Raw genomic sequence first — 27,968 nt, forward strand, 5'->3', positions numbered from 1 at the left:
TCCCAGGCTTCAGATTTTCATTAAATTCAATATCAGCAGGAGCTTGGGGGCAAGTGTAGCTTCCTGAAAGCCTGACATTGTGACCTGGAGGATGGGAAGAATGGCGGCTGGGTGTTAGGGCTGTTGGGTGGTGCACATGGTTTGATACGTGCAGAACACTTGGAACAGTGCCCGACGCACAGTGAATCTTCTGGAACTGGCGGCAGTAGCAGCAGCAGTAGTAATGGTAGCAGCCAGTATCCTCCTCTCTCATCTCCGTGTGACTGGGGGTTTGACTTGTGGACATCTCCACCTGCATGTTCAACCATCACCCTCAAACCAAACTTACAACCAAGCTCTTGAGATTTTTTTTTGCGGTAGCATCTACCACTGCTGAGTAAAATGGTATTTGCCAGCACCTCACTCCCGGTCTCCCAAGTTACAAGACGACTGGTCGTCTCTGACTCCTGCTTCTCTTTTATTTCCAATTTTCATTCTTTCCAATGACTCCAACTCGCTTAGTCTCTCCCATTCCACTGCCCCCGCTTCTGTCTGGGGCTCACTACCCATGCCTCAAAATCTGCAGTGACTTCCTGGCCACGCTATATGCCCTCAGTGTGTCCTCCAAACTAATGTACCCAAGATGCAACACACATTGCCTGCTTTGGGGTGATGTCTTTAAAATACCCTCCCTACCCCCAACCATGCCTCAGAAGAAGCTTCTGAATCTTTAAAGAGGGTCCATGCCAGCCAGTTGCCATTTGCCATAATTAAGTGGGACTTTCCATGGTTTCTCTTTGAGTTGCCTCCTTAGCTTGACTTTGGACAACTGTGTCCGATGCCTGGCTTCATCTTCTGTTAACTTCCCAGTCTGGTGTTGGAGTCGAAAGCTGCCATTTTTTTTTAAGGTTTTTTGTTTTTTTTTTTGACAGAGAGAGAGATCACAAGTAGGCAGAGAGGCAGGCATGGGGGGAGGGGGAAGCAAGCTCTCCGCTGAGCAGAGAGCCTGACTCGGGGCTTGACCCCAAGACCCTGAGATCATGACCTGAGCATGAAGGCAGAGGCTTAACCCACTGAGCCACCCAGGTGCCCCAAAGCTGCCATTTCTTTGCACTGACAATCACACCGCCCACCTGGCCTTGTCTCTTGGGTAATTCCACTATCTCTCCCCAGTTTCAACATTAATCTGTCTCTTAGCAAGTCACCCTCTTGCTGAGAACAGGTAAATGTCCCTATCAAGCTCAGCATTGTATTATTTTTTCTTCCTTGATTCTTTTAGGCAGACCTGTCTCTGTACAGGTTTTGTGATGGCATAAGATGAAAGGCACACATGTAATTAAACCCCAACTCTTCACATGAAGGGAAAAATGCAGGGGAACTACAATGAGGGTCACTTAAATAAGTGACTGCATTTGGATAGTTAGCTTCACGACAGTCGAGGCAAAGAGAGATGTACAAGGAAGGGCATAATTAACATAATTTGCTAAAAGGTAATCATGCCAGATTGCTGGGGTGGCAGATTTTCTCCTACTTTCAAACAGAAGGATGACATCATTTCCTAGATCAGCTCCAGCAGGATTTCAGCAATAACAGGCATGTTCTTCTATCTCTGCATGGTCTAATATGGTAACTACCAGCCACATGTGACTATTGACTACTTAAAATGTGCCTAGGACCCCTAAGGAATGACTGTCTAATTTGACTTAATTAATTTACATTTAAATAGCTACCTGTGGCTAGTGGTACCATATCAGAGAGTGCAAACCTAGACAATTACCATAAACAATCTTGTAAAATGCTACAGACAATGCCTTTAATAAAAAAGGATTTTAAAACTGCCAAAGATCTCCATGCAACCCTGTATGAGTTTGCTGGGGCCACCATAACAAAATGCCATAGATTGTGGAGTCCCAAACAACAGAGCTGTATTTTCTCACCATTCTGGAGGTTGGGAGTCCCAGGTGAGTGCCAGCAAGGGTTGGTTATATTCTGGGCCTCTCTCCTTTCCCTGCAGATGGCTGTCTTCTCACCGTGTCCTGACACGGTCTCTCTGTGTGTCCATCCTTGGTGTCTGTCTGTCTGTCCTAATCTCCTCCTCTTAGAAGGACAGCAGTCAGACCGGATGGGGGCCCACCCCCAAGGCCTCATTTTAACCAAATTAATTCTCTAAAGGCCCTGTCTCTAAATACAATTCCACTCGAAGTCCTGAGGGCCAGGGCTTCCACATAGGAGTTGGAGGGGGTACGCGGGTCAGCTCGTCACAGAGTCCTCCCTGTGCTATGAAACAGCCAGTGGGCAAAGGCGTTGGTAATCAGAGCTATATAGTCACAGGTGTATCACACTAGCATCACACTTAGGACCAAGACGGGCTTCTGGAAATTGAACGAGTCAGATGGTGCCATGTTCCTTAGGCCACACTCTCAGAGAGCAGCCACCTCCCCTAGAACATCAACTCCTATTTCTCTGCTTGGCGGCGAAGGCTGTCAATGTGACTCCATTGACCAGACATACTTCCTCTCCTCCTTCGCCAGCCACCTCTGCTCCGTGTTTTGCTCAGACCTCTCAACCCCCCTTACCCTACACTCCTGCTTCTGAGATTTTGTCACTGTCCCCCCAGCTTGGAGTGCCCTGTTTCGTAACCCCAACGTCATCCAGAGAATTTGTATCCTTCTGATCTCAACCAAGTCCCACCTCGTTCTTGGAGCCTCTTGTGAGCACTTATTCTTAATTAACGTCATTCCCTCTCGTTTTCAAATCCAATTGCCCTTGAAAACAGTACCCCATGACCAACACCTCGGTGTTGTCTCAGAAACTAAACCATAAACTTAAGGGTTGGGGAACCCTAAAATAGTACTAGCACATAGTAGGTCTCAGTAATGTCACTGTTGCTTGGTTGACAAATATGTCTCATTCCTTTCCCACCTCTGAACTGTTTGGAAAGATGAGCTTTTTTCTCACTTAATGTACAGCTGCACATTTAATATCTGGAGGCAAACCTGAAGCTGGCGCATATCTCTGCTTCATGTATTAAATTTACAATAAAGTCAAAGACAGATGGCTAAAAAGAAACACTAAATCGTTTCTGAAATTATTAAATCTTCTAGTCTGCGGGCTCAGAGAGCCCAAGAAAATCTTCTTTTAATCCCTATGGGTTTCATATTCCATCGATGAAGTTCCAGAGCTGGCCTGAAAAGCAATTTTATGAAATCATTTACCAGAGGGGCGGGGGAGAGCATTACAGTCATCCCTCTGAGGTTCGCCAGTAATAAGCACGCTCTATTCTCCTCGAGCCCAGAAGAGTCGCGTGGGCTTGATAAATAACTTGAGTTTGGCCCAACTGCAGCTCTAAACAGATGTCTGTAAATATTGTGGAAAAGAACCCCCAGAAAGTTGGTGGGTGTTCCTGATGAGTGGCTGTGGACGTTTTTGTTGGCAAACAGGCAACGGCTGTCTGTCTCCCCTTTGTGGATGACTAGCTTGCCATAGGAACATGTGATTGCTTTGTTTTCCTAGTGACAATCTTAACCAATATGGCTTCTTTTAAAGCAGTGTTTCTCACCTAGTGGAGGTTTTGCCCCTCCACTCATCCCACTCAGGAGACCTTCCAACATGTCTAGTGGTATCTTTTATTGTCATGGCTGGCAGTGGGGGGCGCTACTGGTATCTAGTGGGCAGAGACCAGAGATGCTGCTAAAAATCCTACAAAGCATAGGGCAGCCCCCACCCCTAGCCAAGGATGGCTTGGCCAAAATGCCAATTGAGCCCAAGTTGTCTTAAAGTAGTAACACCTTGTCTTAGTATGTCTTGTTCATTGACTCATTTATTCATTCATTCAATGCATAGTTATTGTTGAGCCTACACAATACCGGCGTAGTCCTGTTTCCGTGTATTGCTGGGTTCATCAGTTCACTCATGAAATGCCTGTTTGTTGAGCATCGACTCTGTGCCAGTCACTGGGGTCTTGAACGGCACAGCCGGGGTCTTTCTCTGCAGTTTACTTTCTAGTGGAAGGGAGACAAGCGTCTCAACAAACCAACAGATGACCAAGATCATTTCAATCATTGAATACAATGGAGATCGTTGAACAGAGTAAAACGAACCCCCTGGGTGGGTGGCTGTGTAGGAAGCCCCTTTCAGGAGGGGCTTGGGGGAGGGCCTCTCTGTGTAGGTCACGTGGAAGGTGAGGTATGAATGGGTGGAAGGAAGCGGCTCTGAAATCTGGAGGAGTGTTCAAAGTACCTCCGTTCCTGAAGGCTTAGGTAGTTTCGGGACCAGGGACACGCAGGCCACTGAAACTCAGACGGAGGAGGCGAGGTGGGCAGCGAGAAGATGACGAGACGGGCAGGAGTTACAACCAGACAAGGCTGTCCAGTCCAGGAAAGAGTTCAGACTGCATAGCAGGTGCAGTGGGAAGTCACGTGGGGATTTTAAGTGGGGTGGACACGGTCTGGGTTAGGGAGAGACAAGTCCACTTGGACTGCTGGTGGAGAATGGGAGGTAGAAGGGAGGGGCCAGTCAGGAGCTCACTGCAGGAGGGAGGCCAGCTCAGGCCACAGAGCCCTGAGTGGAAAGGAGAGCGAGTAGGCGAATTTGGGAAGTATTTGGGATAAAGTCCCCCGACTTGCCTGGATAGGATCCATTACTCAGTCCACCGCAGCTTTGCCTAAGCTTCCCATCTCTGGTCAGTATGGGTCCTGAGAGCCTTGCTCTGCTTCCTCGGCTGAGCCTGTCCTGACTTAACTCCCACATGCACGGGGCTCCTCTGTCCCCCACTGCCTTAAGTGAGCAGACCCTCCCTAATGAGAGCTGAGCTCAGCTTAGCGCCCCCTCCCATTCCTAAATCGGTCAAGAGCTTCCTTGAATATCAGACTTCTGCAGCTGCAGCCTAGCCCCCAGCCTCACCATTTTTGCTTCTTCCCTGGTGGATCATACCCTTAGGGTGCCAATGTGGCACCTTCTGACCATGACCCATCAGCAGCCTCCCACGGGGCTTAGGCTACAATCTGGATTTCTATATGGTCCCTGCTCACCAAGTCAGACACTCCTTTTTTTTTTCTTTTCCTTAACTATTTTTTAAATTTAAAATCAATTTATTAGCATTCTATATTATTAGTTTCCACGGTAGAATTCTGTGATTTATCAGTTTCATACAATACCCAGTGTTCATTACTTCAAGTGCCCTCCTGCATGCCCATCACCCTATTACCCCTCCCCCTATCTCTCCCCCACCCCAGCAACGCCCAGTTTGTTCCCTATAGTGAAGAGTCTCCTGTGGTTTGCCTCCCTCTCTGTTTTCCTCGTATTTTATTTTTCCTTCCTTTCCCCTAGGCTCATGTGTTTTGTTTCTTAAATTTCACATATGAGTGAAATCATACGATATTTGCTTTTGACTTATTTCACTTAGCATAATACCATCTATTTACATGCATATCATTGCACATGGCAAGATTTCATTCTTTCTGATGGCTGAGTAATGCTCCTGTGCATGTGTGCGAGTGCGCTCGCGTGTGTGTGTGGCTAGATAGATAGATACACAGGTATACACCACATCTTCTTTATCCATTCATCCAGGCTTTTTCTGTAGTTTAGCTACATTGCTTCTATAAACATTGGGGTGCAGGTACCCTTTGAATCACTATGTATCCTTTGGATAAAGAGCATTCCCACATTTGCTCATACCAACCTGTGGAAAGGGGCCACATAACCGATCCCTCTAATCCTTGTCCTTTTACTTTTGAGGGTCTCTCTGCTTTGCAGGCACTTTCTTTATAGCTTTCAGCCTCTTTCATGTCCCAGCGCCAATGACACCTAACCTTTCTTGTGTGAAGTCATTCTACAGAAGGCAGTTTCGATGGGAGCGATACCAGCCTCACAGGGGTGAAAACTGGTTCTTGGAGGATGAAAAAAAAAACTTACTCTTTTACTCTGTAAAGCACAGATACACATGCAGGACATAACCAGAAGGATAGTCTGCTAGAGGAAAGGTAGGTAGCTGAATTGTTAACGAGAGAGATAGTATACCCATGGTATTAAAATATCATAGAGGGGCTTCATCTGGAAGAGAAGTCTAAAAAGTCTCCTGCGGGGGCAGGTAACAAAGAGAAAGAAGTTGAAAACCACTGGTCTGTAGAAACTGTCTCTCCACTCCACTTACTTGCCAACATACACCCTAATTTAATTCTTTTCAGAAACTTAGGACAATTGGCAAATACCCTGCTGATTTCTGTTCACTGCCCAGAATCTTCTGCACCTCCCCCATCCCTCCAAATGTAAGCTCTGTGAAACCCACGTATCTGGGCTGTCGTCCACTGTGTCTCGAGCATCTGCACAGTGCTGGGCACATAGTAATCATCCAGTATCTATTGTGACCAAGCAATGATTTCAGTTATGAGAATAAGGACCCAGTGGGTGAACTGGACCCCTCCTCCAGGGGTCAACTCTCACTTAAATGCTTCCCTTTTGAACACGGAGTTTAAGCCTTCTTCCTTGTCCCACAGTCAAGTTCATCTCCTAGCCCTTGTCTTGACTCCCCCCAGTTTTCTCTCCTCTCTGATCACTGAGAACCAGCAGCCATGCAGTCAGCCCTTCCTTATGCCACTGAGACACCACCGTGAATACTGCACGGATGTCTGACTCGGTGAATTAAAAACATTTCCACGAAAAGTATAACAGTAGGCCAACCATCTTGGAAATTACACAGCAGAAGGAATGCATGATTATCTGATTTAACAAGAAACTGAATCATAGTGACCATCTGCAAAAGAAAAAAAGACTGGAAGGACGCAAGCCAAAATGTTGGCAGTGTTATCTCTGGAATGTACCCTTGTAGTTCATTTTCTCCTTACGCTTCTGTTCTTAATTTACGACTTTCCTACAATAAGCCTCTATTTCCTTCAGCAGAAAACACCAGGGTTTTGGTGGCTGGTTTTTGAAAAAACCATTCATGATACTGCAGAGTGAGTGGCAAATACAGGTGTACCTCTGGTCCACCCACCCAAGGCCAGATCTACTTGATTACATGGGGACCCCCGCAAAGCTTTTTCTAGGGCAATTTCTGTGCTTAGGGGAGCCATGGGATTTTGGCCAACACAGTTCATTAGGCAAACGGCACCAGCTCTATTGCAGGACAGTACCTGCTATCTGTTCCACAGAACATTATGTTCGTTAGCTTTCCCAAGGATGTCTGTGACTCCCCAAAGCATAAAAGATTTCTTGCATTGTGAGGCACTCACCCATGCAAAATACAAAAACCAAACAAACACAGAACACATTCCCACATATTTTAAGGTATTTCTGAGGGAGCTTCATGGGTCCCTGAAGCCAATGGCCCGACCGAGGAAGATTACTCAGTGAAATGTCTCTTTAAACCTGGGCTATACCTTTTTATTTTCCAAGACTGGCTCCCCAAATGTCCAGAACTTCCTTGACCCTGGAGGCTCTTCTAGACCCTGCCTCCTCCTAGCATGTCCCACCTGCCCCAATGCAGCCAGTTCATGCTTCAGTGTCCCGAAACGTTCCGTGACGGAGTCTTGATCTTTTTCATGATCAAGGAACACTTCCAATCCGAGAACTTTTGGCAGATCCATTAACAAACACACTCCATCCATTACTAGACCCAGTAATTCGTGCATAATTACAGTGCCCACTGGGACAGCTAACAGCGTCTCATCTCGCAGGGTGTCCCAGCCCCTGAGTCTAGCACACAAAACATTTTGGCTCGGAGCCACTGTCTGCGCCCACCTTGATGTCAGCCACCCACAAGGGGATGATACAAATGATGCTACAGCCATAGTCTTGCCCTCTGAGAAGCCAGGAGTTCGTCCACACCCGTGAAAACTTGGTGGCCTGGGAATGGCTCCTAGTACAAGTGGTACATTGAGGCACATGATTTGAGAATCACTAGGGAACGTAGAGAATTTCTTACCTCCGAAGCCCAATGCTATAGGACAGTGACTCTTCAGACCCTCATTTAAAGCAAACAAACCCGGAGAATAATTTTTGAATAAAATACTGTGCATCTGCCCAAATCTCCCTGGGCTCAGCAGAGATTATTTGCCGGGGAACAACATCATTCTTACCTCCTCCAGGGCCCAAAGGGAGTCTACCACAGGCTTGATCTTCTTCTGGTTGTAGAGCCCAATGAGTTTGTCCACCACTCCTCGAATGAGGCCCGCGCGGCCCTGTTTGAAGAGCAGGTTCAAAAGGGAAAACCCCGCGATGACTTTGTTCTCTTCGTAGAGCTTGATGGGGTTCACCTTCTCGACCTGCCACCACTGGAAGGAGAGAAGGTGCCCATTACAGGGAGCCAACGGCAGCCACGTTCACTGTATTGTCAGGTAGAGAACAGGGCTGCAGCAGGGCAGGGCCCAGGGGACCCGGTGGGGTGGGGGTTGAGGGGGGTCCTTGTTGGGGTATTTTTTCCAAACAGCCATGCAGCCAGGCAGCCCTGGGAGTGCAGAGTGAGGCTTCTGCGCCGAGCATGAGGTCTGGGTGGGAGAGAGAGACAAACGTCCTGAGAATAGCTATCAGGCCACATGTTGTTGGAACCCTGAGGCCCAGGTTTAGAATTGCCCACTCTGGAGATGAATCCTGGGACTACTTGTGCTCCATGTTCCTCTCTGTGCTTCATAGCTCTCAGCTGCAGACCGTGCTAGAGTGCTTCCTCCCAGGCTTCTGGAAGAGTTTAGCTTATGAATAGTAGGGAAGGAGCGGGGTGGTAGGGAAGTCTACCAAGTGTGGTGGGGACTCAGTGGGATGGTGACCCAGCCACAAGAGCAGCTTTCTTAGGCGGAATGATGGTGCAGCTGGAGAGGTGGGTAGGAATCTAGCAGAGGAAGAGTGATACAGGCAGAAGGCACAGCGTGGTGGAGCGTGGAGCCATAGTGTTGGGACAAAGCCAGCAGTTCTCATCGGAAGGACAGTTGGCAAAGTCTGGGAGTGTTTTTGCTGTGGTGACTGGAAGGGAGAGGAATCTACTGGCATCCAATGGGTAGAAGCCAGGGATGCTGGTAAACATCCCACAGTACAAAGAGATATACAAAGAGACATCCAGACCCAAAACGCCGATGGCACTAACATCCTTGATGGGATACGCACAGGTGGCAAGTGTGGCTCTCTCCCTTCGAGCCTCTCATCCCCCACTTCAGACATGAAAGTAAATGAATAATCCAGAAATGGTTATCCAGCTGCTTTGTTCTGATTTAACTGCGTCTCCTTTGGTGCTGGTTAGAATTTAGAATTTAGAATGCCAACTTCCAGTTTCTAAAGGCTCTAGGAGCAGTGGTGAATCGTTTAAATCAGAAGGCAGAGTGGAATGTGATGGGCACATAGGAACATTCACAGTGTTTACGTTATTGGGGTGTTTATTTACATCCCCCCTCTTTCCTGAATTGTGGGAGCTCTCAAAAGCTCGCCAGAGATTTTGATATGTACTTTTTGAAATGGGAAAATCATACTGTTAGGAAAATAAGTGTGAGAAAGACAAGTCAAAAGCAGGAATTAGGTTCATGCACGAAATTCTTTATAATGTACGTCCCCTGAAGGCCTGGGGGCCAGCTCTAGGAGAGACATGTATTTGGCCATGGGCTGGCTTCCCACAAAAACAAAGCAGAGAAATGATTAATGACTCATTTCATGGTGCATCTGCATTGTCTCAGGGAATGTCTGTGAAATGAACGCTTGTAAAATCTGCAATCCCTGCAGCTATGGTTAAGTTCCAGAGCCACACACCTAGTTTTGAATCCCAGTTCTGCCACTTAGTAGCTGGGCAACTTTAGGCAAGTCATCTAACTTCTGTGTGCTAAGTTTCCCTACTGCACCTCACAGGGTCATCCTGAGGAATAATGTGTTAATATATAGAAAGTTCTTGAAACGGTGTCTGACCTGGAGTAGGTTTTCTATACATATAAAATATTTGTTATCTTTGATTTAGTGAGTACGAGCTCTGAACTTGGTGTCAGATTGCTCTCTAGGTGTTAGCCACTGTTAATCATTGCTATAGTCTGAAGAGTGAGTACAAGTTCCATAAGAGTTTTAAGGTGGAACATAATTAGGATATCCGAGAGAGAAATTCTTGTATAGTTCCAAGTATGGCCTTGTTTTCTGGGCCTTTCTCCAATACATAAAAGAAAATTCCTTTCTAGAATCTTCTAGAACAAAGTCATCAATTCCACTCCTCGGCATGCCCTGTCTTCATCTTACTTCTCACTGACCGACTAATAGCAGACCAGGCCTCCACAAGGAAATAGTCTTCGTTCTCGCCCTCCAGCTATACAGCACTCTTGTAATCAGCACCCCTGCTTTAGGCCGGAGAATCTCAGCCTCCATCCTAGCCGTGTTTTCATGCTTGCCTTCACTGAACCTGGGCACACTGCAATTATTTCATTAACACCGTGTGTTCTGATTATGCGTTTAAGGGAAAAAGGGAAAACACTTCTTACAATTGCATGTAATTTGGGATCCCTTTGGTTCCCCACAGCAGGCTGTCAGCATCATGTTAATTACAGCCACAGCAACAAAACAGCTGCGAGTGGCACAAAGCCTGTCTTCAGGGGACTAGCTCCAGACAGAATCCTTCCTCACACTCCGTTTCTGCTCCCTTACAGATTCTGTCATTGCAGCGATCCTTGACCTGAACGCTGAAGTTCAAAGGCAAAGGCATGCCCTTCAATTCTAATGTCTCAGGGCAGGGAGGACGAATCATTCCACAATCACTGGTGTTTGGGGGGGTGAAGCCTTGGGCAGCCAGTGTTGGCACTTAGGGGGCACATGAATACCCCGTAGTGCCATACTTAGAATGATTTCTGTGGCTCTCCCTGGGCACCCTATTCAAAATGCCTCCACTCAATCCTGCATCTTGTTTTGAATCCCTGTCCGAGTTCTTATGACCATTTACAATGATCATCTTATTAATATGTTTCATCTATTTCCATTTGTCTTCCTCATTAGAATATGAGAGTCACAAGGGGCTGATATGTGCCCATGTCACTCACTGCAATGCTCTGGGGTCTCGCACACATGGCAGGTGCTCAGAAGACACTCACGGAGTGAGTGAATCAATCAGTGACACGCTGGCTGCTTAGGAGGCTTTAGGAGAGGAGAGGAGATGAGACAAGACGAGAAGAAAGCAAGCCCTCCTGAGAAGCAGCAGTTCCCTGTTGGGGGGCAGGGGTAAAAACTGAAGTTCGAGCCCTAATTAGCTTAGTTCTAGCAAGTATTGCTCTAGTGTGGGAATACAGATCTGAGTAGGTTGGAATGCCCAGGGATGTGGTTTCTCAGTCTCAAAGTAACCGCTATGTTCAGAGCATGATTATTTAAGCTAGTGGTTCTCAGATTTGCCTGTGTCTAAAAATCACCCTGGGGGCTTGCTCAAATTGCAGGATCCCATTTGTGTCTCCAATTCAGTAGAATGGAGATACAGAGAAATCTTAAGTACCCCCCAGAGACCTGGGCAGAAACCAGTAAAATGCATTAATGCCAAGTTTATTTTTGACCAATGATTAAAAACACAGAAACTTAAGCAATCTCTGCTGAAATCAAAACAAAGCTTTTCTGAGTTTCTCAGATGCTCCCACCTCTCTGCTTCATTTAGACGAAGCAGCCAAAGTGAACACACAGTCTTTCTTATGTGTAGTGAGCAGGGTGGGAACATAGGCTTTCCTGAAAATGAGTGATGCAGATGAAGGACAAACAAGGTTTAGGTTATTAGGTCAATGTCTTTAGACATTGAAGAATATAAGAAGCATAGAGGAGCTCACAACGTGCAAATCGCCATACAACCACAGTACATTTGACACATACGGATACTCACTGACTTTGCAAAGCTAAAGAAGCTCTTGGTCTCTCCAGTCACCATGTTGGATGAACCTGCAAATGAAGGATTCCCAAATCAAGCTATTGCTAGTGAAAAGCAACATCTCTTGCTACACATGGAAGAATGACAGTTGTTTGGTCCAGAACTGTCAAGAGCTTGAGAACAACTTTAATTCAGCCTTGGAAGAATGAAGGAAATGGAGGGAGGAGGTGGCATCAAGTTGGCCTGATTTTGACCAGCTGTCACTGGATCAAAGAGGATTTGGTTCCATTCTTCAAGACTGGGAAATGGAGTCCTATGTGAGCCTAACTCGTGGTTTGAATTTGATTCCTGAACAAGTGAAAGGCTTGGGGCTCTGGGCTGGCCTGGGCACTTAAGTAGCAGGGAGAGATGGGACTGAGCTCGAATTTAGATGGGTGGGAAAATGGGGGTACAGAAGAGCAGGTGAGAGTGAATATAGGTTCAGAAGCCAAAGAAATGGTGTGATCAACATACTAGCTCCAAAGAAATTTGAGCAGAGAGGACAAAACCACTTGAGACAAATGGTGTGAGAAACGGAGCTTAGCTAAAGGGAACAAACAATATTCAGAGGGAAGATGGGAGATGGTGTTAGGAAGATTTCCTAAGGTGCTCTTACAGAGAGAAAAGACCGCTTTGTGTGGTTCTTGGGGATGCGGAGGGGATGAAAGCTCTTAGTAGATCAGATGCCATATTGGTGCTTTTTCAACGACTTTCTTCCCTTGTCTCCAAAGGCTGGGAATAAGTCCTTCTCAGAGAACCATTATTTAATGAAAAAGCAGTGTATATTTGAAACTTCATTATTTGGTCTCAGTAAACTAGTAACCAGTCAGTTAATTACTGATCTGCTTTTATGGGGTGACTACCACCAAGCATCACGGTACCAGGCTTTGGTTACTTAGTAATCAATGTAATCAGTTAGATCCTTGCGAGATGGTAAAATTGTATTCTGCCAAGTGATGTCATAGAACTGGGGCAAAATTAGAACTGGTGAATAAGTAAGAAAGAGTAAATTGTCCATCAACATTTGACACATACCTTAGTTATAGCCAATACCCTATATTGTGCATTGACTCTCATAGCTTCTATTATCAATAATCGTAATAATTGAAGAATTATGCATCCACTTGCAAAGACTTTCAGCTATGTGGCCACTATTGAAAATACCAGAACACTCCAGCAATGGGAAGCTTATTCCCTCTTTTTCTGTCATAATCATGACAAAAAGATGCTTAAATATTTATACCTCTCAAATATCTCTCTTATAGGCTTCTCAATGACTAGCAGGGAAATGAGTATTTTTTTCCTGAGTAATAAAGAGCTAAGGCTCAATTTTCTATTGGACCTATGGAGGGCAGAAGTGCCAGAAATCTCAAACATGGGATAACCCCAGTATCCTTTGGCTTTGGAATATGATATCTGGCTTCAGAAAGGCTTTTATTTGACTTTGTAGAGACTAAAGACTTTGTGGAGACTAATGTTTAAATTAGTTTACAATCATTTAACAGAGGAGAGGGAGAAGAGGAGGCGGTTTGGGGGATCTCATTCTGCTGGAGAAAAATCTCCTAGATATCATTCATAAGTCCCCTCAACCTCAAGAGCATCTCAGGGGTTACAGAAGCAGAGGTGTGTCCCAACCCTTCAGGGCGTCTTTGTGATCAGGACATATAGGAGTGGTTTAGAATAGGAAGGAGTCATCCTTTGCAACTTCATCTCCAAAAGGGAAGACTCTCCCTTAAAACCCCCATATCCTAGCCACCCTTCTCATTCTACTGTGGGTCCTTCATTCCTTCATTTTTTGAATTTCCTTTGAAGCCATTAGTATTTCCTGTGGCACCTGAGCCACCTTCTGTGCATCAAGCTAATGAATACACTGGCTTGGCCTGCCTTTACAAACCCTTTTGGAATGAGAAATACTCCAATATTTCTATATTCCAATATAGTAGGGCAATAGGCACATATGTTACTTTTATAATTGAAAGTAACTAGCGGCAATAGCAGTATTATGTGAAACATTTAAAAATGAAGCCCTCCTGGAGCACCTGGGTGGCTCATTGAGCATCCAACTCTGCGTTTTGGCTGAGATCATGATCTCATGGCTTGTGAGACCCAGCCCCGAGATGGGCTCTACTCTCAGTGGGGAATCTGCCTGAGGATTCTCTCCCTCTTCCCTTAACCCCCCAAATAGGTAAATCTTCAAAAAAAAAATTAAGCCCTCCCAATCTCATTACCCCATCACATCAACACATTTCATTCATCAGAACTTTTTTAAGTATGTCACACACTTTTGTAAGCATGCATGCAGTGCTTCCTGTTGCAGACCACGTCCCCTCTTCTCTTCAGCACTTACCATATAAAATATAGGTTCCCAGTGGTTTGAGAAGGCTGAGACCTTTTCCAGTGTTATCCCCACAGAGGCAATCCAAAACAATGTCCACTCCTTCAGCAGAGATTCTAAATGGTGTGAAGACAAAGCAAGATACTGTCACCTGTTAGGGACCAAACTTCTGACGGCTCCTCCTTCCTGTGTCATGTTGTTTACTCCTAGAATCAGCAAGAACAAGAGCTCTGGGAGTAGCCATAAATAGGCTAGGAGGCCAGGAGGCCTAATTTTACCTTTTCCCACCCAAGAACTTCACAGAGCTGGAGGTAGCTATAAGTCTGGCTGGTGGCTTATTTCAGGAGCCAGCCTGAGTTAGGAAAGTGAGCATGGACATCATGCTCATTGAATTCATACATTTGAATTTGTACCTAGCCACCTCAAGTAACTTCTCTGAGTCTTAGCTTTCTCCTTCATAAAGTGAACCAAGCACGTTTCTTTGTGCTGGGGATGAAAGAAGGTGTCAGCCTATTGCCAGCCATGCAAGTCACTCCAAAGTCAGTTACTCAACAATTCCTGTCTATGGAGCTTGGGTTATGGACTAGGCTCTGTCCAAGGTTCTGGAAACAGAAAGGGGAACAAAACCAACATGTTCTGTCTTCATGGGGTTTCCAGTCTAGCAGGGACTAGCTTATCTCCCCTTCTCCATCTCTCCTCAGTCAGTCACATTAATTTAACTCGCAAACTTGTATTCATTCAATCTCAAGGTTCAATCTAAAATGGAATCATTGAGGAAGAGGGTTAAATAGACCGGTTCTCAAGGTGCCTGGTTGGTTCAGTTGGTTAAGCAGCTAACTCTTGATTTTGGTTCAGGTCATGATGTCAGGGTCCTGAGGTCACGTCCCACATTGGGCTCCATGCTCAGCAGGAAGTTTGCTCGAAAATCCTCTCTCTCCCTTTCTCTCTGCCCCTCCTCCCACCCTCTTTCTCTTTCTCTCTCTCTCAAATAAATACATCTTGGAAAAAATAAAAAAGTAGAGAGGGTCTTCCTATAGCAGTAGAAGGTTCCAGAGTAGAGAGAATCCATATTTATACTGTGTTAAGCAGACGAAACATTTTTTGATCCCTTCCTCCATGAATTTGTTTGTACATTCACCGATTCCCTCACTGATTCATGCATTTAACAAACAGCTACTGGGCTTCCACTGTTAGAAGATATAATGTGGGAGGGAGCTATAAGCAGGAAGGCTCTGGGGATTGTAGGGAAGCTATTTATGCCCCCAGGGCTCCCAGTTATGGCTAGATCTTGCTCTGCTCAGACAAGAATGGCATCTCTTCAGATTCATGAGTTTGCAGGATTATCTTGTCTTAGTACACAGTTCAGTATTTCTACCTCCACCCTCATCCCCAAACTGAGTTCATAGTTCATGTCAACAGCTAGATCCTGTTTTCATAAGTAGAAAATTGCATGTGTATCTCTAGGGTTCAGACACTAAGTCAACTGCCCCATGCCCCAGGACAGCTGAGTTGTGACTTTCAAAAAGCTGAGTCATGATGTTTGAAAGCCTTCAGGTCAAGTCCAAACTCTAGTTGTTACAAAGACACATCAAAAATTATCAGCTTAGCTTTTGCCTCATAGAATGCTTATTTATAAAGGTATATCTGTTCAAGTCCCACCTATAAATTCAGAACCAGGGAATTAGGCCAGTGGATCTAAAACTTAAGCATCAGAATCTCCCTGGTGGTGGGGGAAGCTCATTACAAACAGGCCAACAGGTAGTTTGCTCTCCTTCGCCTCTTCTTGTAGCTTCTGATTAGGTTGGTTTGGGCCCCAAAGATGTGCATTTCTAACAGGTTCTCAGGAGATACTGATGCTGCTGATTCTGGCTCCACACTTTGGTCTAAGCCAGCTACTCAGGAGCCAAACTGGCATTTTTTTTTTTTTTAACAGTTAATTGGTTCATTCAATATTTGGGCCTGGCACTGCACTAGGCACTCGAGGTATAGTGGTGAGCCCAAACAGATTTGACTTCTCCCCTTTTAGAATTCCTGTTAGGTAGATATTCACCTATAATTACACAAATAAAAATTAAATTGAAATTGAATGGTATCTAGTGCCATGAGACCATGTCAATCTGGAGTTTGCCCAATTGGGTCTTCCAGAGAAGGCATCCCTGGGAAAATGCAGAGTGAAGTTACCTAGGTAAAGAGTGGCCAGAATAATGTTCCAGGTTGGGGAACAGCATATGCAAAGGTCCTGTGGTGGGAGGAAGCCAGTGAGCAGGAAGACTAGGAAGCATCCAGTTTGGCTGGAGTAAAGAAAATGTAAAAAGATGAGGCCTCAGAGTCAGGTGGGATTTGGAACACAGACTCTGTTGGTGGGCTCTAGATCGGTGCCACACACCTGGTGATCAGGTCTCCACCTTGCATCATGGGCTGGGTAGCTACGTTACTGTCTTCCTCACTCCTACCAAGTGTGTTCACTCCTATGGGAAGTAGGACCCTGCTCTATTTTATTACCAGCCGTCCTGGGCCACCTTCTTCCCTGTGAATGCCATTTCCCCAGGACCTCTTTCCTTTGCTACAAGATGCCCACCTGTGTTCAGGAGCAGCCTCCCAAATGCTGGGCTGTTCACACCTTTTGGGGTACCCCTGAGGGACCTGCCCAGCCCCAAGTGCTCATTTCCTGCCTGATGTTCCTCACATTTATATTCTGTGAATGCACATTTTCTCCCACAGTCTGCCAGTTAATTAGCTGCCGCTTCTAGACCTGTTGCTCTGTCCTCTGGTTCTGCAGAAAGGCAGGGCAGCCCACATTAAGCTACTGCCCACTTCCTTGTCCTCACTTGCCACTAACTGCTCACGGCATTCTGACCTTGTAGCGATTCCTAAAACATTCCTGCCTCAGGGCCTCTGCATATGCTATCATCTCTGCCAGAATAGCCTTTCCCCAATCTCCTTCGAGCTGGCTCCTTACTAATCATCCCACCGAGAGTGGGAATCCCAGATGATCTCTAGCTCCCTTTGCGCTTTAACATCTGTCCTAAAGACACTTCTCAGTTTGCCTTGGGCTGTAATTATTCTAGTTTATTTGTCTCTTCCACCAAAATGTACGCCCCATGAGACAGGGACCATGTTTGTGCTGTTGTATCCTCAGTCCTCCTTATCCTGCAGGACACAGTGTTAGTTCTCAACAAACATTGATTGACTGTATGAAAAGATGATTAAATAAATGATGAATGGAATGAATGCAGGACAACGAGGAGAACATTTTGGGTGGTATTTTCACATTTTTATATGTGTGCCTCCTTCAAAGGAAACTCACATTTTCTGAGCTTTGCTGTATGCCGGGCATTTCAGAATTAATCTTCATGACAAGTCTGAGACAGGCACTTTAACTCCACTTGTTTGAGGAGGAAATGGAGGTTCTCAGACGCAGCGCCTTGCCCAAGCTTGTGTAACTGGTACACCCTACATTCAAACCTCAGTCCAGTTTCACTCCTGAGCAGCAGCCTTGCCACCTTTCTGAATATAAGATTTAATAAGCATTCCAATCAGTCTAACTATGGAAGCATTGTTTTAGCAATTATTCTTTGAAGAATTCTGGTTTAAATGTTGTCTTTAAAAATAAATATAGGTATATCCAGAGTTAGACCACGTTACTCCAAACAGACAGGCCAGGAGTCTTCTATTTTCAAGCTGCTTTTTTCAGTCCTAGATGATAGGAGAGGCCCAAGGTCAGGGTCCTACACATCTGTCCTAAGTTTTCCGCCACTGGACAACCACTCACTAGTGCTTACTTCATGCTGGACAGTTTGTGTGCAGAGCTGCGGGGGGCACACAGATGGGGGCTCAGGTCCCTCCCTGCCACGAGGGAGCTCGTGGATACTAGGGAAGACAGACTAAATGGACAGCCCAGGCAGTCACCACAGCTCCAGTAGAGCCAGTCGGGACAACGGAAAATCTTTCTGTTGGGAGATGAACAAGAATTGACTGGGTGTTGAAGGAAGGGCATTGTGCAAACGTTGTGACAGGTTGACCCAGGACAAGCAGCACCAAATAGGCCCAAGGAAGAGGCTTTGGGGCATCAACCATGATAATGAGGGACTCTGTGTGCGCACCATCTCCTTCCAGAAGGACCTAAGTGTGTCTGCCACAACGGACAAGTAACATGGAGTAGTGGGCAGGCATGGGGTTGGCATAAGGGCAGTATAGCTCTGGGCTTAGGAATATGAATTTCATCTCAGTATTAAGCATCCTCTTAGCCTCTTAGTGTCTTGGTGTCCCCATCTGTGGAAGGGAATGAAGCCTGCCCCAGGCTTCTCTGTGAAGCTTAGTTTGACTGAAGCACATGGAACATAGGGCCTGGCTCATGGTAACTTCTGGGTCCATGGAGCTTTTTTATTATTTTTTTCAGGGTGGGCCAACTTAAAGAGAATTCTTTTAGTCAGGGAAAAGAGTATAAAGAAAAGACGGCAAAACCTCAACAACCCAACCATGAACCCAAGTAAATGTCAGTGTGGGTGGAACCACCAACCCAGAAACCATTAGAGCAGACGCTTGATCCCCTTGACCGTCCTAGGAGAGCATGTCCCACTGTCAAGAGCGCTTACACCATGTGCCAGGCACAGTGCTGAGCACTTCCTAAGTTGTGTCTCATCGAGGACGTCCCAACCCCGTAACTCAGGGACCATCATGATCCCCACTTAATGGTTAAGGAAGCTTAGACTCCATGCGGTCAGGCAGCATACCCGAGGCCCTACCACAAGGAATGAGGAGACTTGCTCCACCACATCTAGAAACCAAGTGAGGGCCCCAGCAGCAGGGCAGAGTTCCATAGGTGGGCGGTGGCCAGCCCTGGGGACCACCACTGCCACCACAAGGCACATAGGCTCCCAGTAGGGGCTGACCAATCTGCTTGATTTCCACCATCTCAGTTGCTTCACCTGTGAAGTGAGGAGCTTTCCCCTTGCAGGATTGTCCGGGGGGCACACACAGTGGTGCAGTCATACGGGTCAGCGGAGGGAGCGGACGCCAGCAGAGCCTTGCTTGCACCCGCTCCCCTTGCTGGCATTCGCTCCCCACCTCCCACAGCCTACTGAGATGTTTCCCATCCTCAGATTCCCTGCTGGGGGCTGCCCACTTTGGTGTGCCTTCTCTCTCTCTCTCTCTCTCTCTCTCTCTCGGTCTTTCTCTCCTCTTAACATTTGAAGTCCTTACAGTGAGATGCACACAGTCAAAGCTTCTAATTCTTCCACTTGGTTTTGAGCATAGACAGACAAGAGGCAAGGGACATAAAGGTGAGGTCTCTATTACAACTGTGCCCCCCCATTCTCTTTACAAGGCCAGGCTGAAGGCTGAGATCGTGTTCAAAAGAAGCTCACCAACTGACTGGCTGACAAAAAAATCTGCATCTTGAGAAATTTGATGTTATTATTTTCCCGCTCTGTATCAACACAGGACACTGTAGCAGACAAGATCCATGCTCAGAAACCAAAGAGAAATCACTCTCCATCACTCGTGTTGCATATTAGTGGTTAGGGTTTTTTTTTTTTTTTTCTTTCCCCACTTGCTCTTCATTTTTTGTCTTCATGTGCCAAGAATTTATACAAAGCTGTGATCACAGTGTAGCTGGAATCTGGCATTCTGCTTTTTTTCCACTCCATGTGCTACCATGGGTATTTTTTCATTTTGGGACAGAATCTTCATAATTATCTTTTTTTAGGGGCTCCCTAATACTCAAGAGTGTGGGTGTAGCATAACGCACTGAACCGTTTCCGAGCTGTTGCTCATGGAGGCCGGTTCTGAAATCTCAGCCTCACAATGAGGGCTGTAGTTAACTCTCCTTGTTGGTCTGTGTCGAGCACCGGCCCTGAGGCAGATGCAGTGCTGGGCTCGGCGACAGGCACCAAGTACCTCTCTCTTGCTTGTATCTTCTTCTGGATTCTTTCCTGAGGGTAGGGTTGGTGGGACGGAGGGCATGAACCCACCTGCGACTTCCTAGTCATCTTTACTGGAATCCTAGGGTCTCTGCTTAAACACACAAGGAACCAGTAGAAGTCTCATTTGAGAGAAGCGGGTGGTGAAGCAGGTCTCAGATGCTGTCACTTTCTGCTGGTCTGACATCAGCATGAATCACTGACTCGGGGGCTAGAAAGGCAGCCGGTTGAGGACAGTGAAGCGATGAGGGTTGGAAAATTCTCCAGGGAAACCGGGGAAGGCGGGAGCTCTCTGGTTATGTACTGTCATTCATTCATTCATTGATGATGTCCTTACTTGATTTGAGAGAGAGAGAGAGAGAGCATGAGCAGGGGGAGGAACAGAGGGAGAGGGAAAAACAGGCTCCCCACCGAGCAGAGAGCCTGATGCCAGGACCCTGGGATCATGACCTGAGCCACCCAGGCACACCTCACTGTCACCTCCTGACGCTCATTGCCCATTGCCTCCCACACCCTTCTCCCTCTAGCTGTCCAGGTCTCCTTTCAGACTCTTGAATTTACCAAGTCGTTCCTGACCCCCCAGGCCTTAGCACATGCTGTTCCACCTATTCAGAAATGCTGTTCCTTTGGCCAGTTTCTCACCCTTTAATGCTCAGCCCAAATATCATTTCTTGACAGACTCTATGTCTGATCTCCCTGTCGGCATATGCTCACCGGCACATTGCATTTCCCTACTAGAGCATATACCAAAAGTACAAAATCGGTCAGTTTTTAAAATGCTGTTTTTTGTTCCTCTTCCCCAACTAGACTCAAAGCTCCATGAAGACAGTGACTCTCAAGGTGTTCTTTTGTTTGTTTTTGTTTGTTTGTTTTTGCCAGATCTTCTGCCCTAGCACAGAACCTGGCCCATGGCAGGCACCTGGTACAAAGTGGGTCAGGGAATGCACGAGGAAAGGATGCTTGCAAAATTATCATTTAAGGGATTAAGGACAAAGCCTGCTGGAGGGACAATGGCAGTTCATTTTCCAGACCACAGCTCGAGAGATGCAAGTTACAAGAAGGAAGAGCTACCCGAGGTTTAGGAAAGTCGGCAGAGGTCTATCCCAGAAGTCTTTAAAATATGCCTGCCATGTCTAGAAACGTGCTGAACTTCTGACGTCTAGTTTGGAAGGTCTTTTCTCACTGGAAATATCAGGAAAACCTTAAACTCTGTGCAAATCTCTACCTTTAAAATTTAAAAACAAATCTGAAAATCCAGACCATCAGAAGACTTTCTTAAAAAAAACTCCCCAAATTTCACCTACTCTGGTCTAATTCTATCCCCTTGAACAACCAGATCCCCCATCCTCTAAGTCCTTCCATTTGGGGAAAGTTGTTTCTTTATTATGATGCAAGACAGACAAATGAATTTCTTTGTATCATACAATTTAGTGCCAGGACATGAAGAGACCAAAACCACAGCCTCGAGACGTGTCTGAATCCCGTTAGGAGCTGGGGGAAGCCAAGCCCGAGCATCAGCCTCCCCCACTTCTGAGCAGCGACAGGGGATGTGACACACAAATCATCTCAAGGCAGCTGGGTTTTCCACCTGATTCTCCGTGTTGTCAGGCACGGGGCCGTAGTTAACAGCTTCCAGACCACAGACGGAGCATGGGTCAGGTTAGAAACCCACGTTCCCCACCGTGGGTCTGCCTGATCTCCCTGCCTGCGACCTCCCCCCTCCCAGTCCTTCTCTGCACACCACCAGCGACTCTTCAAAACTCAAATCTGATCGTGTCACCGCTTTGCTCCTTCCGCGGCTCTCAGTCACACCCAGGTCCGAGGCCACATTTCCTTTGTCTTGTATGTGAATGAAGGAGAAATGAACCTCTCTGTATTAAGGTCATGTCATAGCCACTATCATAATTTAGCTTGGCAGCTTACTCACCTGCACTGTTCCTCAGTTTTAGCCTCTCCCAGATGGGGGCGGTGGTGTGTGTGGTCATAACAGGGTTGCTGAGGATTAAATGAGCTCATACCCATGAAACATTCAGCACAGAGCTAGTAACAGTAGGCCCTGATATATGTTTACTCTGATTGTTGTTACTATTATCATCACCTGCCCTCCTCTGAACGAGTGTTACTGTTCTTTAAGAAAGAGAGAGGAGCAAGGACCAACCTGGTACTCCCTAGGACGAACACCTTACCTTTTCACTTCCTGCACATAGTCTGCATTCCTGTCAAAGAGGTGAGTCACGGAGTCTTTGATTGCTTCATGCTTGAAGGTAGAAGCTGTTCCAAAGACAGTCACATTGGGGATAGTGGAACACAGCTGAGCCACAGCTTGGCCCTGGAAGTGAAATGCAATAGACAGGTCACACAGGAGAGTTACCATCCAAGAGCCCGTCTTGCTGGATTAGAGCAGGGTTTCTCAACCTGGACCACTGACATTTTGTAGGCTGGATCAGTGTTTGTCGTGGGCTCAAGTGAGCATTGTGAGACGTTTAGCAGCAACTCTAACCTCTGACATGCTAGGTGCAAGTAGCGTACCTCAGTTTGTCTCCAGATGTTTCAGAATGTCCCCTGGGGGACAGTGTCTCCCTTGGTTGATAACTACAGCAAAACCCCAACACCAAGACTTAACAACCATTATTTTACCACACTGAATCTCAGGTTCCTCATCTAATTAACAATAGTGGTACATACTCCATAGAATCTTGGGGAGATGTCTTAGCCAGGATCCCCCAGAAGCAGACCCTGTGGCAGGGATTCGAGAGTCAGTACTTGATCTGGAGTATGACCACAGGAAATACCGGGGTATTGAGACACAAATAGAAGGCAGCCAGTAAAGGGTATGCTATCGAGTCAGCACCCACCCTGGGTAAATGGAACTCCGTCCCTCTGAGGCATTCCCTGAGCAGATATAGAATATACCTCAGAGTTATCCCCAAACACAAGGTGAACAGACTGGACTATTTATTCCCGAAATTTCCATCTGCCATCAGTCAGGAGTTGCTCCTGCAGCAGTAACTCCCAGGTACGTCTGGCTTGTTCTCACAAACCAAGCACGCTCCCACAGCTAGACAGAAGCCCGAAGCACACAACCTGTAGCAGTGTCGCATGCAGAGTAGCTACAGTGACAGCATCCAATCCGGGGCACATTAAACAAGACCATGCATAATAACACAGGCTAAACGCTGGCCCAAAACACGACACTTAATATAAGTTACTCAATAAATCTTAATCCTCTGGTCCCTTTCGTGGCTGAGACGGTCAGGCATACAAAGAAAACGCAAATGCATAAGGTTTAAATGTTGAATGGTCTAAGAGCAATCACAGACATCGTTAGGAGTGGGTGATTTTTCCACATCCTTTTTCAGTATGGTCAGAAATGTAAGTCATTGGACAAAATACAGTGATCATGTGAACCCAGAAACCTTCCAGCAAAAATCCAGTTTGCTGCTAATGAAGGTGCATTCTTAAAACCAAGTTTTCTTTCCAGTCTTCTGTCTCCCTTCTCAAAGAGGCAGGGATTATTCTACCAAAGGCACCTGGGATATTAACTTCTGCCTATCACTTCATGATGTGTCTTCATGTTGGTGGACTAAATCAGGTTGGCAGGTCTATTTTTGGAAATGTTATTCTTCCTAACGCTGGCAATGAACGGCAACATTGACTGAATCCTAGAATGTCAGACGTAGAAGATCATCCAATTACCCCCTCCCCATCATTGTTCCACAGATGAGGGAACGGTGACTCAGAAAGGTTAAGTGGACCCAATTCTTCAGAGGCAGATCGCAATTGGAAGCAAGGTCTCCTAACTTCTGGTTCTTGCCATTTTCTGGAATGCCATGCTGTCTACTTGTTTTGACATTTTAAGCTAAGAAGACTTTGAAGCTGCTGCCTAAAATAGACATGTTACTGACTTGGTGGGGAGGTCAGCATTTCAGAACATGGGCATGAACTTAAGACTCCAATCAGGCTATCATTCTCTCTTCTAAGAATACCTTTGACATTTGGTTATTATTATTTTTTTTTATCACTTGATTTTAGAGAACAAAGAGGGGACTTTCCTTCTTGGTAAGTGGAAATATCAGCACTCCATGTTGCCGTCCTCTGAAATTCAGCAGGGCTTGAGCTAGCCTCATCTGTGCTGGGATGGGAGATTAGAAATAGTTCCAGGATCTGTGTGGTCCTTCCAGCCCACGGTCCATAGGCCACCATGACATTTATCTACTCAACTACTTTTTCAAATTCCTATTATGTGCTCGTCACACTATGTTATGGACGGATGCAGGAGGGCCAGAAATGACTGACATGCCTCACTGTTTATTCTCTGGCCCCAAGTCCCCCACCAAGCCTTAGATTTGTGTATTGAATGACCACTTGGTGCCGGTCTCCACCTAGCTGTCCAAAAACAGCACATCACAGTCAACTCATCTAAAACAGAACTCTTAGCTCTCTCCATATGAGTCACTCCTATTGCTTTGCTGGGGCTATTGTAACAAAATACCACAGACTGGGGGACTTAAACAACAGAAGTTTTTTTACCATTCCGGAGGCTAAAAGTCCAAAATCAAGGTGTTGGCAGGGTCGCTTCCTTCCAGTGGCTGTGAGGGAGGGGTCTGGTCCGGGCCTCTCTCCTTGGTTTGTAAATGGCTGTCTTCTCCCTAGACCTTTTCACATGGTCCTCCTCTACCACCACGGATTGACATTCACCGTGATCCCAGTGCTATGCGACCCTCATTCCATGGTGTCCAGCCTATGTCCAAATTTCCCCTTCTTACAAGGACTCCAGTCACAGCGGATTAGGACCTACCCTCATTTCAAACTTGACTACCCCTGTAAAGACCCTACCTTCAGAAGGCACCTTCTGAGATACTGGGGGTTAGGACTTCAACATATGGTCTCGGTGGGTGGGGGGGCACAATTCAACCCATAACGTTCCTCTGTCTGCATCTCCTGCCTCAGTGGCTGAAACTGTACCATTTACATATCACTAGGCTAAAGTCAGGAAGCCGGGGTCACCTGACTCTTCTTCCTCTTCAGCCCCACATCCGGTTAGTGCACTGTTTCTACTCACGTCTCTGTGACTATTACTTATTCGTCTGGGTTGTTGAACTTCCTTGTCTGGACGATGATGACACACTTCTGGATGCCTGGCTGTTCCTTGTGTCCTTGGCACCGTGGGCAGAGTGATTTTTCTCAGACACAACACTGAGCATCTCACTATTTGTCTCAAAACTTCCCAGTGCCTGCCATGGCTTGCAGAGCGAAAAGCACATCCTTAAGTTTATCTCAGGCTGGGGCTCTGGGATCTGCCCCCATCTGCCTCAGAACATGCTAGAACATGCTGTCCCTCTACTTTTCCAGCATCCACTCCCTAACAGAACAAGGCACTTGATCAACCACAGATTGAAATTCACCACGATCCCTCATTCCGTGGTGTTCTCAGAACGGAACTTTCACCTGACTTTGCTGAGGAGGAGACTGGGTTTACACACCTGCTCCCAGGCCACTAGGGTAAGATGGCAGACCTTGATCTGCTGTACTCGCCAGCTGAGCAAACTCGAGTAATCTGTCGGTTCTTCATGCATCTCGATATGCAACGTGTAAGGCTCTCTGTGCTCTAAGGGCCCTGTTTGACATAACGCATCCAAGGGCTTAGCCTCACAACAGTGAATGCTCCGTACTTGCCATCACTGTCCTAGGAATACCATTATTTTTTTTCTTGCTTTTATGTCAGCAGTACCTGATAGTATGTCAGCGAATCTACCATCCTGATCTCTTGAACATATCACACTATCTTAACATGGACACTAGGTCCTCGCATGCTGTCCCCTACCTGTCATGCCTGTCCTTCCACTTCGGTCTTCAGAGCATGACCACTCCCCCTTGGGCAACTCCTCTTCCAGAAATCCTTCGCAGGCAGGGTCACTTGCCTCTTTTTGTGCCACCATACACTTGTGGTTCCTTCCTCCAGGACCAGCCACCATGGCCTTCTGGACGGGGGCTGCTGAGTGACCCATCTGTGAGCCCCGTGAGGCCAGGGACCATGCCATATCTGGGTCTGTACCTCAGTGCCCAGGGCAGAGCCTGGCATCTGACAGGTGTTTGGTAACACTTGTCCAATGGATGCATGAGAAACGACAGGAATGTGATGTAATGGGGGAACCCCCATCACTTCACAGATTGCCATTTCTTTAGCCTTGCACAGTAGGTGTAAAGCACAGGTTCGATTAATATATAGCATCTGACCTGAGCAGAACCTCACCGCTTCCATTTTTAAGGAAAAGATAGGTGTGGCAGCACAATGAGACCATATTAAGTAAGCGGGTTACTTATGTATGTATACAATTATATAACATAATACGTGAGTATTTTATATAATATAAAATACAGAAATAAATACATAATATGTATAATTAGAATAATATGAGTATTATGTGTATATATATGTATAATCAGTATTATATGCATACATATATAATATCTATTATAATCTACTTGTAATATATAATTAGTGTAATAGTACCTCATCACATACAATACATAATTAGCATAATGCACAAGTATTATATATAATACTATATCATAATTTGTATTATGATATAAATCATCCTGGAGAGAAAAGCAAGTTCGGTGGACACCTGTTTGTAGCACCCCCGCTTTGAGCTCTCTGTTAACACACTAAGGCAAGGAGAGGCCCTTGCAAGATCCTCGGTGATCTAAAGTAAATCATACTCAGCATTCTATAGGGAAGCAGGATGTGTGCGTTCCCTCACATTTACAGAAAATCTGCACTCCCCCTTCTCCAAGTCCCAAGGTGAGTGCTGCATCAGCATCTAATTTATCCTTGTTTCTCCTACGTGCCTACGAAATAGCATGGACTCGATAAACATTGGTGGAAGACGGAATGAATTTTCAATAAAAAGGATTTTGCAATTTACCTACAGACCCAGAACATAAAATGAACAAGACAATCCATTCTCCCAGCAACAGCAGCAAATGGAGCTTTGCACATACTTGTTTTTTAATTGATCTTCCTGTCCTTTAGAATGTAAGAATTCTGCAGCGAGCATTTGCCTTCCTTGCCTGTGGCAAGTACAGCAGCTGCCGTTCCCTTGGCCTCACTGTAGGCCAGGTACCGTGCTGAAGGGCTCCGTTCAACCCCCAAACCACGTTTAGAGTAAATGCTTTTATTTCCTGTTTATACCTGATCATAGGGATTCAGACGGGGAAAGGAACTTGTCCAGGGTAATCTGGCCAGGTAAGTGATAAGGCCAGGGGGTCAAATTCAGGTCTCCCTGACTCCAGAGCCACTCTGCCATTAGTCTGATCCGTCCAGCTAAGCCCTTGGGTCGCAGACATGGAACTGAAGACTTAGAGAACCCTGGGTCCTTGGCATCAATCTGGAAGGCTTCTCTGAGCCCTTCTTAAAATAGCCCTGTCTCAGGTTCATATGGGTTAACAGACTTCAGCCAGCTCAGTCGTAATTCCAGGGCTGCCAGGGTCCCCCAAGTAGTACGCAACAATGAGAAATCCAAGGACAGTATTTACAAGGGAGTGGTTTGGGGTCACTGGAATCCAACCCTTATCAACAGACTAGTGGTTCAGAGGAAGATCCTGTTCCAGAAAAGCCAGGCACAGCAGACAAATGACTGGAGGAGCAAATGCATCTACAGAAAAGGCTTAGTATACTGAGTGGTACATACCAAGTACTCAGTAAATGGCAGGTTTTTGCTTTCATTGCTCCAGGATTAGGACTGAGCTTGGTAGAAATTCTGGGTTCCCCTTCAATGGGAATGTAGGATCGTGGATCCTCTCAATGCACTGAAATTTAGAAATCAGCATCACAGACTCAACGGAGAAGACGCGAGGAATGGATGGCTTTCTCTATAACACAAATGACATCTTCCTC

General features: G+C 46.2%; 1 protein-coding gene across 1 annotated transcript in view; it reads right to left on the minus strand.

The window, feature by feature from the left end:
- The window catches only part of VAT1L (vesicle amine transport 1 like), a 136,455-nt gene that overhangs the window by 54,558 nt on the left and 53,929 nt on the right, over window positions 1-27,968 (minus strand). The window contains exons 4-7 of the mRNA XM_059152664.1: window positions 22,255-22,397; window positions 14,160-14,263; window positions 11,789-11,844; window positions 8,058-8,252 (exon numbers count right to left, since the gene is read on the minus strand). Coding sequence (XP_059008647.1) covers window positions 8,058-8,252; window positions 11,789-11,844; window positions 14,160-14,263; window positions 22,255-22,397 — 498 coding nt within the window. The remainder of the gene's footprint in view (window positions 1-8,057; window positions 8,253-11,788; window positions 11,845-14,159; window positions 14,264-22,254; window positions 22,398-27,968) is intronic.

The sequence above is a fragment of the Mustela lutreola genome, chromosome 16 (assembly GCF_030435805.1).
Source record: "Mustela lutreola isolate mMusLut2 chromosome 16, mMusLut2.pri, whole genome shotgun sequence".
Classification (NCBI taxonomy): Eukaryota; Metazoa; Chordata; class Mammalia; order Carnivora; family Mustelidae; genus Mustela; species Mustela lutreola.